Source organism: Rhinopithecus bieti, unplaced genomic scaffold (assembly GCF_001698545.2).
Source record: "Rhinopithecus bieti isolate Rb0 unplaced genomic scaffold, ASM169854v2 scaffold_53602, whole genome shotgun sequence".
Taxonomy (NCBI): Eukaryota; Metazoa; Chordata; class Mammalia; order Primates; family Cercopithecidae; genus Rhinopithecus; species Rhinopithecus bieti.
Window position 1 is genome coordinate 69,680 of NW_016820692.1, and position 13,950 is coordinate 83,629.

General features: G+C 36.2%; 1 protein-coding gene across 1 annotated transcript in view; it reads left to right on the top strand.

Moving 5' to 3' along the window:
• The window catches only part of LOC108520486 (FAS-associated factor 1-like), a gene marked incomplete at its 3' end in the record, with an annotated part of 145,947 nt that overhangs the window by 67,522 nt on the left and 64,475 nt on the right, over positions 1–13,950 (top strand). Inside the window, exon 3 of the mRNA XM_017859897.1 lies at positions 4,086–4,291. Within this exon, the coding sequence (XP_017715386.1) occupies positions 4,186–4,291 (106 nt within the window). The remainder of the gene's footprint in view (positions 1–4,085; positions 4,292–13,950) is intronic.

Below are 13,950 nucleotides of genomic sequence, written 5' to 3' on the forward strand. Positions count from 1 at the left end.
GTTGTACCTATGGTTACAACAAGTAAGAAAATTTTAAAGGGCTATTTTTAAAATTTTGTAGCTATCTTGTCATGACTTGAGCTGAAAGTTAAAAACTTAAAAACTCTGTATCATTTTCTTTTTTAAGTCTCCAAGTCAGAAGCAGCCATCCGCAAGTCCTTGGTGTCATTATTACCATCAAAATAGTCAAATCAAACAGTAATTTGGTTCTCTTAGACACTTGTTTCAATAGGCATATCATCATAATTAAATTAGCTACAGGTGATAATGCAGTAATCATTATGCCAATGCATGGAATGGATCACTAGTATCCCGTTTATTATTGACAAGGAGCTAGCAGTGAATGGAAGGTCACGGTCACATAATCAAGCCAATTCTTGAATCCTGTCTTTGAAAGTATGTTTCCTGGGAACTCTTTACTGTATCGGGATCCAATCAGGAAATGAAACATACTAGATATTTCAGCAGAGGAAATTTAAGGTAGGATTGGTTACATAGGTATGGAAGACTGAAAGAGCAAAAAGAGGTAACATGGATATGATAAATGCCAGAGGAAGCTACCACTGTTAGGTTTAGGGAACAGAGGGGTTTAACAGAACCATGAAGCACGGAGGAGACTCATGAAGCTGGGGACCAGACCTCTGTGGATGTACACTGTCCAGCTGCTGCTCGTGTCTAAGGGAATATCAAGAAGCTGGTTGTAAGAATGCTGAAAAGAGCTGAAGACTGGAACCCACCTACAGGGTGATGCTGATGGAACTGTATGCAAGCAGGAAAAAAGAAGTCTTTCCTCCCTTCTTTACTAATCTCTACTAATTTTCTCCCCTCTTTAACTACTAATCTCTAGATAGCATCTCATCTTGCTAGAGTCTAACAGGAAACCATCTAGCAGAAGAAAATACAGTTTTGCAGAATACTGGCCCCAGCATCCCAGAGTAGACTATATAGAAAGGTGGATTTGAAGTCAAAAAACAGTTAAGTCAGTGACTAGCTTTTCTTAGGTTTTCTTCAGTTCTGAGAAGTTATGACAAACTTTAGAGATGTAGAATGTCATCACACAGATTCTGTTCATAGATGTTTAAGAGCTCACTTTAGATTTCAGCTGTGGGATTCTTTCCCGCCTTTGGACATTTTCTTGGTTCCCATGTTTTTTTGTGCAAGATTACTTTCTTTGAATTTAACAACTAGGAGAAAGGATAGGTTTTGTCTTGGATCAGTGATTACTGGATTATCTGAGCTCTGTTGATTGAAAACTGTTTTGAACTTTTGGAATATGATTTACAATGAAAATACTTGGAGTCCCAAACACATGTACATATACAACTATGTAACAGAATGAAAAGTTTTATGGAACAATAGTTGGTCCTGTTAAGTGACACAATACTGATAATTTCTATTCTAATCTTTAAAAGACTGATCACAACTCACCAAGTCAACGATGTAATCTATAGTTTGATGAACATTGTTCAAAGCAGTAGTATGAAGAAGGGAAATTAAATAAAAAATAAAATAAATATAACTATTTTCTGCTTAATTGAAAAACAATTGAACATTGTTTTTTCTTAAATTCAGGTTGAGAAGAAAGATGTTTTAGAGCTGGTCTTGAGTACTAGTGGTTGTGGAAGATACATACAATACTGATGTTGCAATTGAAACACTCCTATGGTTCCCTCTCTCCCCACCTCCTTCTCTCAGAGAGGAAAAAAGAGAAGTGGCAATACATGTGATAAATTAAGTCAGAGAAAAACCAAATTTTAAAATAATTATTCCTCTACTTGTTAGTTTGGCAAATATTTGAGTGCCTCCTATATATAAAATCTTAAGCTCAGGGCAGAGGATACAGCCATTAAAAACACAAATAAGGCCGGGCGTGGTGACTCACGCCTGTAATCCCAGCACTTTGGGAGGCCAAGGCAGGCGGATCACGAGGTCAGGAGTTTGAGACCAGCCTGGCCAACATCGTGAAACCCCGTCTCTACTAAAAATACAAAAATTAGCTGGGCGTGGTGGTGCGCACCTGTAGTCCCAGCTACTCAGGAGGCTGAGGCAGGAGAATCACTTGAACCCAGGAGGTGGAGGCTGCAGTGAGCCGAGGTTGCCCCACTGCACTCCAGCCTGGGTGACAGTATGAGACTTTATCTCAAACAAATAAACAAATAAAAAACAAAAATAAGAGATTTATTCTGTGGTGCTTATATTCCAGTGGAGACATAGATGTCAAATCATTAATTATACAACTAACTTTATAATTATAGTTAGTAGTGTGGAATTAGACCTAGTGCCCTGAGTTGAAAAACATTCAATCTGAGATATGAAAGGTTGAGTATAATTTGTTAGAAGAAAAATAGAAGTGGATGGGTAATGGAGGAAAGGATATTCTTAGAGGGAATAGCCTGTGTTCCTCTGTGAAATGGGAATGATTAAGGTGAGAGAAGAAATTAAAGACCATGTGCCTATTAGCATAGAGGGCTGGAGATAATGTAGCACAAGAAGATGGAAAGCTAGATAGGATTCAGATCATGCAGGGCCTCATAAGCCACTTTAAGTATGTATCTGAAGAGTAAAGGAGAGTAATTGAAGGGTTGAGAAAGAATTATATGAAGACATTTGTGTCTTTAATTTCACTCTAGGGGCATAATGGAATGGAATTCAGTGTTGTAGGAGTACATATAAAGGGATTAGTTAGGAGGCAATTGCATTAGTTCATACAAGAGGTAATTGTGGCTTGGACTAGAGTGGCAGCATCAGAGGGTAAAGGTGGATGACTTATGCAAAACATACTTAGGAGATATAATTTAAAGGACTGATTAGGTATGTGAGATGAAAGAGAAGAAGGGATCAAGGATAACACCACAGGTTTCTGGATTGAGTTGATATTAGGAGTAATGGAGGAGGGTCAGACTTGAGGAAATACTAATGAATTAAACTGTGGACATACTGAGTTGGGGATCTGGGATCTTACTAAGTACCAGATGTTGTGCAAATATAATTATTGTTCCCATTTTACAAATGGGACAGCTATTAAGTGGGCAGAGCCAGGATTTCATTTTATTTTTTAAGAAGGGAGAGATTTGAACATTTTTAAATGTTGTTCAAAAGAATCCAGAAGAGAAAGAGATGTCAAGATACTGGATATAAAAGGGATAATACCTAGTGTAGAGCTAATGAGGATATTGTTTTAGCCTGGGTACAGTGGCTCATGCCTGTAATCCCAGCACTTTGGGAGTCAGAGGTGAGAGGATCACTTGAGGCCAGGAGTTGAAGACTGGTCCGGGCAACATAAACAAGACTCTGTTTCTACAAAAAACATAAAAAATGAGCCGGGGCTTGGTGGCATGCATGTGTAGTCCCAGCTACTTGGGAGACTAGGGTGGATTGATTGCTGGAGTCCAGGAGTTTCAGGCTGCAGTGAGCCAAGATTGTGCCACCGCTGTCCAGCCTGGGTAACAAAGTGAGACCCCATTTCAAACAAACAAACAAAAAAAAGTTTTCAATTTTGAACAGATTAAAAATATGGTATCTCTTCTATTTTATAGGAAGTGAGAAAGAGTGCATATGTGAGCTTGTTTGTGGATTTGATGTTAAGATAAGGGAAATTTCTCTTAATGGCTTTTGTTTTTTTTGGCAAAATGGAAAAAGACTGAGATGTGAGATAGGGAGAATCGGGGAGAATTGAGGTTTAAGGACAGTAAAATTTCAAAATATTCTGTGGAAAGTAGAGTTGATGAGCCAAATAATGATCCAGTGAGTAAATGAGAGTGAGTGAAGAAGACACTGTTCTTAATTTACCGAGTTAAAAATGATGTTTATATTATAACAACACAAGGTAAAAATCTAATTAAATGCTAAATGATATGATACTGCTAATAAACATAGAAAGGCAAAAAAGGGAAGGAGAGTAATGTGGCCTTCAGTCAATGGGAAAGATTTTATGGAGGAAGTAGAACTCAAGTTTGGCCTTGACACACATGTAGGTAAACTTACTTGATAGGAAGAACAACACAAGCCAAGTATGGAGTGGGTGCCTAGTGGTATTCTGTAATGATTTGGTTGACGATAATCCTTCTTTTATGTCAACATTTTAGTGAATATGGAGGTGAGACCATACCAGGACCTGCATTTAATCCAGCAAGTCATCCAGCTTCAGCTCCTACTTCCTCTTCTTCTTCGGCGTTTCGACCTGTAATGCCATCCAGGCAGATTGTAGAAAGGCAGCCTCGGATGCTGGACTTCAGGGTTGAGTACAGAGACAGAAATGTTGATGTGGTACTTGAAGACAGCTGTACTGTTGGTAAGGTTTTTCCTGCCATAAAGCCTTCACAAATAGATAATTAGGTAAACATAGATTTTATACTTTTTAATTTCATGTTGACTACCAGTGCAAGAAGGGAAAAAAAGCAAGTTGAAACTGGTAACTTTCCAATACTGAATATTGTGCTTTATTTTTAAATACTGTGTTGAGATTGAGGTAAGTTTGAGAATAATGTTTTTTGTTCCATGCAAGTAGAATGGTATATGATGCTGTTTTAGGGCTGATGCAAATCAAACATCTAAGAGCTTAAAAAAAATACCCTAATCAAGTACATTGCATATCACACTTTACAACTGAGACTCATTCATTTTTCATAGGATATATCTTGATGCTTTTTGTGCTGCTATAACAATACCTGAGACTGGGTAATTTATAAGGAACAGAAATTTATTTTCTCACATTTCTGGAGGCTAAGAAGTCTAAGATCAAGGCTTAGAAGGTTTGGTGTCTGGTGAGGGCTGCTCACTGTTTACAATATAGCACCTTGATGCTGCATCCTTCTAAGTGGGGAACATTGTGTACTCACATGGCAGAAACCAGAAGGGCGAAAGGGACAGACTCCCTTCATCAAACTCTTTTTATAAGGGCACCTAATCCCATTAACAAGCTCTCATTGCCTAATCATCTTTTAAAGGACCTGCATCTTAATACTACCACATAGACAATACCTGAATTTTAGTAGGGATGCATTCAAACCATCACACCAGGTTTAATGAGAAACCAGACATGAGACATGTTTCCATCACTTTTCTCTCTGCCAGTTGAAAAAATGCTATTTTTCAAAAGGAGGTGAAAGTATATGCCTGCCATTTCTGGACAGACTTTACCAAGTTACTATAGTTTAGCTATGTTGAACTGATATTTGATTCAGATTACCTGATCCATTTTCATTGTAGAACCACATATTAATTTTCTCTTAATGTGGTTTACCTTAAATCTGAATTCTAGATGTTTCTGGAAATTTCCCTTTATTCCTTTTAGGGGAGATCCTTTTCTGATTTTATTTTATTAATTAAGTCTTGAAAAGCAAGGCTGTTTTAAGAGTGTTCATTCCCAAACACTACTCAGATTATGTTATTACTTTTCTTAAAGCCATTCAAAAGCTTTCCATTGATTTTAGGATATAATCCAAATCTTTAACATGGCCTATAAGTCCCTGTTTGATGAAGCCCCTACCTGCGTTTGTAGTTTCATCTATTACCACTCTCCTTCTAGTTCACTGTGCCTAAGCCATAATGGACTTATTTCAGTTTGACAAATAGGTCTGGGCCTTTGTACTTGTTTCTTCTTCTATGTAGATTATTCTTCTAGATAAACCCCTTCTGCCTGTACCCCCCAAATATTCTCCTGTACGTTGTATTTTATTTTTAAAAAAATTATGGTAGAAAACAATATGAGATTTAGACTGTCAATAAATTTCTAAGTGTGCAGCCTAAGATTGTTTACACACTTTTTCATCTTACAAAGATTGTTTATGCACTTTTTCATCTTACATAACTGAAACTCTATACCCATTGGATAGCAATATTCCATTTTCCCCTCCCTCAAGCTCCTGGCAACTGCCATTCTATCTTCTGTTTCTATAAGTTTGACTATAAATACCTCATAGAAGTGGAATAATGCAGTATTTGCCTGCTGTGATGGCTTATTTCACTTAGCATAATGTCCTCAAAGTTTATATATGTTGTAGCGTATAGCAGGATTTTCTTTTTAAAAACTGAATAATATTCCATTGTGTGTATATACCACATTTTTTTTATTCATTAACTTATCATAAATGGATATTTAGGTTGTTTCTACCTTTTGACTATTGTGAATAATGCTGCAATGAACATGAGAATGTGATTTTTTTTTTTTTTTTTTTTTTTTTGAGACAGGGTCTCACGCTGTCACCCAGGCTGGAGTGCAGTGGCGTGATCACGGCTCACTGTAGCCTCAAACTCTGGGCTCAAGCAGTCACCCTGCCTTGGCCTCCTGAGTAGTAGGACTATAGGTGCGTGCCACCATGGCTGGCTAATTTTTTTTTCTTTGTAGAGAAGGGGTCTTACTTTCTTTCCCAGGCTGGGCTTGAACTCTTGGGCTCAAGTGATCCTCCTGCCTCAGACTCCCAAAGTGTTGGAATTATAGGCGTGAGTCACCGTGCCCAGCCATGGGAGTGTGAATATTTCATAGAAATCCTGGTTTCAGTTCTATTGGCAGTATGTTCAAAAGTGGGATTGCTGGATTAGATGGTAGTTTAATTTATAATTTTTTGAGGAACCTCCATACTGTTGCCTGTAGCAGCTACACCATTTTACATTCCAACCCCAACTTCGTTAACACTTATTATTTTCTGTTTTTCTTTTCTTTTATTTCTTTTTTTTTTTATAGTAGCCATCCTAAAAGATGTGAAGTGATAGGTGATTGTGGGTTTGATTTTTATTTGTCTGATTAGTGATGTTGAGTATCTTTTCATGTACCTGTTGGCCATTTGTATGTCTTGTTTGGAGAAATGTCTGTTCAAGTCATTTGCCCATTTTTTAAATGGGTTATTTGATATTTTATTGTTGAGGTGTAGAAGTTTTTCTATAGTTTGTGCTTTAACCCCTTGTTAGATATATGGTTCGCACATATTTCCTCTCATTCTGTGGGTTACCTTTTTACTCTGTTTACTTTTCTGTGCAGAAGCTTTTTAATTTGATACAGTCTCACTTGTCTATTTTTTCTTTCATTGCCTCTGCTTTTGGAGTCATTTTCAAAAAACTATTGCCAAGATCAGTGTTATAAAGCATTTCCTCTCTGCTTTCTTCTAGGACTTTTATAGTTTCAAGTCTTTTTTTTTTTTTTTTTTTTGAGACAGGGTCTTGCTCTGTCACCCAGGCTGGAGGACAGTGGCAGAGTCTTTGCTCGTATAGTTTCAAGTCTTATGTTTAAGTCTTTAATTCACACAATGCAGTGAGATGATGTCTGTGTATGTTATGAGGTTCCAAATTCTTTTGTATGTGGATATCCAGTTTTCCCAGTACCATTTGTTGAAGAAACTATCCTTTCCACATTGTGGGGTCTTGGCACTCTTGTCAAAGATCATTTGTATATTTGTGGGTTTACTTTTGGGATTTCTGTTTTGTTCCATTAGTTGGTGTGTCTGTCTTTATACCACTACCAAACTGATCTAATTACTCTAGCTTTGTAATATGTTTTGGAATTAGGAAGTAGGAGGCCTCCAGCTTTGTTCTTCTTACAATTGTGTTTGGAGTTCCTTGTGATTACTTATGGAATTTAGGATTTTTCCTTATTTCTGCAAAAAATACCATTGGCCTTTTGATAGGGATTGCATTGAATCTGCAGATCACTTTGGATAATATGGACATTTTAACAGTGTTAAGTTTTTCAGTCCGTGACCATGGGACGCTTTTCCAGCGTGTTCTTTAATTTCTTTCAGCAATGTTTTGTAGTTTTTAGTGGACAAGTCTTTTGTCTCTGGATAAGTTTATTCATAAGCATTTTATTCTTTTTGAAGCTATTGTAAATGGGACTGTTTTCTTAATTTCCTTTTTAGATTGTTCAGTGTTAGTATATAGAAATGCAACAGATATTTATGTGTTGATTTTGCATCTTATAACAAGATTGATGAATTTTGTATTTATTAGTTCTAACAGTTTTGTTTTCTTTGGTAGAATCCTTAGTGTTTTCTACATATAATATCATGTTGTCTGTAAACAGAGATAGTTATATTTCTTCCTTTCCAATTTGGATGCCTTTTGTTTTTCTTGCCTAATTGTTCTAGCTAGGCTTTCTAGTACTACGTTGAATAGAAGTGGTGAGAAGTTATCCTAGCTTGTTCCTGATGTTAGAAGAAAACCTTTTAGTTCTTAACCCTTGAATATGATGTTAGCTGTGGGACTTTCATATATGGCTTTTATTATGTAGAAGTTATTTCCTTTTATTTCTAGTTTGTTCAGTGTTATGAAAATATGTTCAATTTTGTCAAAAGCTTTTTGTTTATTGAGATGATTGACATTTATCCTTCTTGCTTTTAATGTGGTGTATCACATTGATTGATTTTCATGTTGTTGTTGTTGTTGTTGTTGTTGTTTGTGAGATGGAGTCTCGCTCTGTCATCCAGGCTAGAGTGCAATGGTGTGATCTCGGCTCACTGCAACCTCTGCCTCCTAGGTTCAAGTGATTCTCATGCCTTAGCCTCCTCAGTAGCTGTGATTACAGGCATGCAGCTGCCACGCCTGGCTGATTTTTGTATTTTTAGTAGAGACAGGATTTCGTCATGTTGGTCAGGCTCTTCTCAAACTCCTGATTTCAAGTGATCTACCCACCTCAGCCTCCCAGAGTGCTGGGATTACAGGTGTGAACTGCTGCACCTGGCCGATTTTTATATGTTGAATAATCCTTTCATCCTAGGGATAAATCTCACTTTGCCCTGGTGTGTGATCCTTTTAATGTGCTGTTGAATTTAATTTCTCTAATAGTTTGTTGAGGATCTTTGCACTTGTATTTATCAGGGATATTGGACTATAGTTTTCTTTTCGTCTGATAGCTTCTTTGGCTTTGGTATTGATGTAATGCTGGCCTCATAAAAGCAGTTAGGAAGTATAGCCTCCTTTGGCTTTTTGGAAGAGTGTGAGAAGGGTTGGCAGTAATTGTTTAAATGTTAGGTAACATACCCCAATGTTACCATGTGGTCCTGCATGTTTCTTTGTTGGGAGGTTTTTGATTGCTGATTCACTCTCAGTAACAGACTAGTTATATGTCTGTTCAGATTTTGTGTTTCTTCACGATTCAGTCTTGATAGGTTGTATGTTTCTAGGAATGTATCGATTTCTTCTGTGTTATCTAATTTGTTGGCATAAGATTTGTAATAGTAGTCTCATAATTTTTTATTTAATTTTTCTCTTTTTTCTTACTCTAGATAAAGGTTGATGAATTTGGTTGATCTTTAAAAAAAAAAAAAACCTCTTAGTATTGTTGACTTTTTTCCTGTTATTTCTATATATTAAAATATGGTATAAAAAACCATCTGGAAAGGACTCACCATTCTAAGATGCCACGAAGAACACTCATGATTCATGGGAGGAGGTCAAGATATCGACATTAGTAGGAGTTTGGAAGAAGCTGATTTCACCCTTCATGGATGACTTTGAGGGGTTCAAGACTTTAGTGGAGGAAGTAACTGCAGATGTGGTAGAAATAGCAAAAGAATTAGAGGAGGAGCCTGAAGGCATGACTGAATTGCTGCAATCTCATAAAACTTGGATGGAAGAGCAAACAAAGTGGTTTCTTGAGATGTAATCTATTGCCGATGAAGATGCTATGCATAAACATGGTTGAAATGACAAAAAAGGATTTAGAATGTGACGTAAACTTAATTGATAAAACAGTGGCAGGGTTCGAGAGAATTTACTCCAACTGTAAAAGAAGTTCTAGTGTGGGTAAAATACTATCAAACAGCATCACATGTTACAGCAAAACTTTTCATGAAAGGAAGTTAATCGATGCAGCAAGCTGTATTGTGTGTGGGGGGGGGTGGGGGGGTTTGTTTTGTTTTTTTAAGGGATGGTCTTACTCTGTCACTCAGGCTGAAGTGCAGTGGCACACTCTTACTGCGGCTTTGAACTCCTGGGCACAAGCAAATTTTCTACTGTCTTTGCCAGCCCTGAGATAGCAAGACCAACCCCTCCCCTTCCTCCTTCTCTTCAGTCTGTTCAACACAAAGACAGTGAGGAAGATGATCCACTTTCACTTAATGAATAGTAAATATATTTTGGATTTCTTAATAACATTTTCTTTTCTCTAGTTTATTGTGGGAAATGTATATATAATGCACATAATGTACAAAATATTTGTTAATCAATAGTTTATATTATCAGTAAGATTTCTGGTCAACAGTAGGCTATTAGTAAGTTTTTGGAGAGTCAAAAGCTATACCTAGATTTTTGACTGTGTGGAAGGGTTGGTACCCTAACCTCCCCACCCCCATTATTCAAGAGGCAATTATATGTAAATATTAAGTTTATACCCTTGGAACCACCACCACCCTGATCGAGATAGAGAATATTTCTTGCGACTCAGAAGCCTCTCTCATTGCCCCTGCTAGCTATTTAATCTCCCCTCTGAAACCACTATTTTGACCTTTGTCACCTTGGACTGCATTTGTGTATTTTGACCTTCGTATAATTGAAATCATACATTGTATACTGTTTAACTTCTTTCACTTAATATTATGTCTTTGAGATTCAGTAATTCATTCATTCTCATTGCTGTGTAGAATTCTATTATACCATAAATTACCCATTCTACTGGTGATAGATATTTGGGTTCTTTCTAGTGTTATCAAGCTGCTGTGAACATTCTTGTGCGTGTTTTTGGGGTAGATAAACATTCTTCTTTTGAGCTTCAAGTGGAGCTGCTGAATCATAGCATAAAGGTATATGTTTGTTTAGAGTTAGCAGGTGTAGCAAAACATTTTTATAAAATTGTTGAACCAATTCACTTCCACCGGTAGAACAGGGTTCCAGTTGCTCCCCATCCTTGCCATCACTTAATCTGGTTAATCTTTTCAATTTTAGCCATATTCCTGATCCTTTCTGAGTTTCTTTTTTTTTTCTTTCCTTAAAATGAATTCAGGTTCTAAAGTTCATTTTGAATTTAGACCTCGAAAAGGCTGGACATCTTTTTTCTAACTTGGTAGGCATCTGCATTCTTATTTCAGATTCATTGTCCAAACTCATCAGATTTTCTTAGCTGCATTGAGGATACCTCTGGTATAGTTTACTGTATCTGTGTTTTTCCTTTTTGTCCACTTTAAGGTCCCTTTGAAAAAATATTTTTATAGTGTTGACTTAGGAAATATATAATAATGAAATGCAGTTACAAATTCACTATGGCATTTTTGAATTCATATGATTTAAAGTGATTTTTTTTCTCTTAAGTAATAGAGGCTTGCTGTGTTACCCAGGTTGAAATGCAGTGATACGACCACAGCTCACTGTTAAGCTTGAAATCCTAGGCTCAAGTGATCCTCCCACCCACCTCAGCTTCCTGAGTGCTGGGACTCCAGGTGCATGCCATCATGTTCAGCTAATTTTTTTTTCACTTTTTCAAGAATTTTTTTCTGACTTCACTGCATTTAGTCAATAAAGTTTTATGAATTCTATCATATTATCACTGAATCTCTCCTTTATTTTGCATCCCACTTTCTTACAGTTCAAGGATTTCTTTCATGAATTAAAATAATTCCCGATTTCCATATGTTCATTTCTTTCTTCCTTTAGTCCATCTTTTCTATATAGTTGCCCTGTAGTGATTTTTCTAAAACACACATCTCCTCTTGTGCCTTTCGGTGGCTCTGTATTTCCTGTATTCTGTTTGATAGACCTTTTCTTGCTTTAGCTTTCTAGAAAACTCCTACACAGCTTCCAAGATCCCATGTAAATATTTCCTCTTCTGTGAAGCCTTTCCTAACCTTTCTGGAGATATAGTTAAGTTGAATCATCCCCTATGATCCCATACAATTTTGTGTATGCTTTAAACATGGATGTTAACACATCTTACCATTTCTTTGTGTTTCAGATTTTCCTGGTGAATGTTAACTTCTCATGCTTAGAGACCAGGTCTTATTCCTCTCTAAATTCTTTATTCTAGCACAGTGTTTGGCACAGAGTAGTGCTTGTTGAGGAAACAAATGGCTCAATAAATGAGTGTATGAATATATGTATATATATTAATTCATCCATTATAGGAAATTTTAAAAATGTGCACTCATTAAAGTTTATGTGACCAGCAATAGAATTGTTATAAATCATTTCAGCGTTACCGGAATTATATAAATAATATTTTTTCTGTAGCTGTATACATATAAATAATACAATGCAAAGAGATGCCCAATCAGGTAATGCACTTTTTCCACGTTATTACCAGGAAGATGCAATAAGGTTTGAAAGCGAGCCCAAAGGCAGCTAAGAACTTTGTATCACAGTGACACCTAGTGGTATTTTCACTGGGTTGTTAATGTTTTTAGGGTCCTTACTGCAGTTTTGTTTCAATACCCAAAACCTTCTGAATTCTGTTTTCTTATCTTAAATAAATTTAAGGAATTATTTTAAAGCATTTGTCCTCCTATAAAATGCTGTCTGATGTGAAGTATTGTGATCTCTTTGAGGGTAGGGATTATTGTATATTGTTAGGTCTCTAAGATCTAGCAATGGATTTAACCTAACATGCAGGTATTTGTTTAATAAAGTTTGTTAAATCAGTGCTGTTAACAAACCTAATTTACTGGAGCCTACTAGTCATAGCTTTAATTCCGTTTCTGAGATATAGCAGAAAATAGATCTGTTATTATTTGAATCATTTATCTTATTTTTTCTCTTTTGATCTTCTTAAAGCTACTTTTATTATATTGGATACTATTTTAGTTTTAAGAAATCAGGTTGAATATGGAAAGATTTAAAATAGCAAGTGCATTTTCAGTCTGAAAAGTAGTTCAGGTTATTTCAAACCAGTTTTTGTCCTGAATCTATAAATTTAGATTCTAATCTTGACTCTGTGACTCTTACTAGCTGTATAGTCTTTGGCAAATGCCTTAATCCCTCCCCCACATGCCTCAGCCATGCTTTATGAATACTAGTTAAATGTTCTTCTGTTATTAGTACATGTGAAAAGAAGGAAAGAGTGACAATTTTGTGTGTCTTGAAAGATGCTATGAACATGAAATGACAATGCAATTGATTATAGTTTGTACTTTTGGGGAAGAAAGACAGCAAATGTTGTGTGTTAGTAGTAGTGTTTAGTCCACCTGCAAACTGATGTCTCTTGCCTCTATGCCATCAATTGTGTACTCCCCAAATAATTTATTATTGGGTCATTTTGAAACCTGAATAAAGTAGCATCTCAAAACTATGGTCTCAATGTGCATATTTTTATGCATTAGAAATATTCTTTAATTCAGCTTCAGATTTTTAAATTGATGTTTAATAAGTGTATATGTTTATGAGGTACAATATGATGTTTCAATACATATGTATGTTGTAGAATGAGCAAATACATACCAATCATCTCATATACTTACGATTTCTTTGTGGTGAGAACACTTAAAATCCACCCTTTTAGCAATTTTGAGTGATACATTATTTCTTAACTGTATTCACCTTACTGTGCATTAGATCACCAGAATATTTTCCTCCTGTCTAGCTGATCAAAGAGATCCTCTGATTGATATTATCCATGGAGCTCACTATATGCCCTTGCCTCTGGTAACTACCATTCTACCCTCTACTTCGTATGTGGATTCAGATATTTAGATTCCATATGTAAGTGAGAGCATGTGATATTTGTCTTTCTGTGCCTGGCTTATTTCACTTAGCAGAATGTTCTCTAGACTCATCCATGTTGTTGCAAATGACAGAATTTTTTTTTTTAAGGCTGAATAGTATTCCATTGTGTATGTACCACATTTTTGGATCCATTCATCTGTTGACGGGCACATAGATTGTTCTGATCTCTTGGCTGTTGTGAGTAATACTGCAATGAACATGGAAGTGCAGACATCTCTTCAACACATTTTAATTACTTTGGCTATAGACTCAGAAGTGGGATTGCTGGATCTAATGTCATATTTTTAAATGTTGTACTTAAAGTAAAAACAG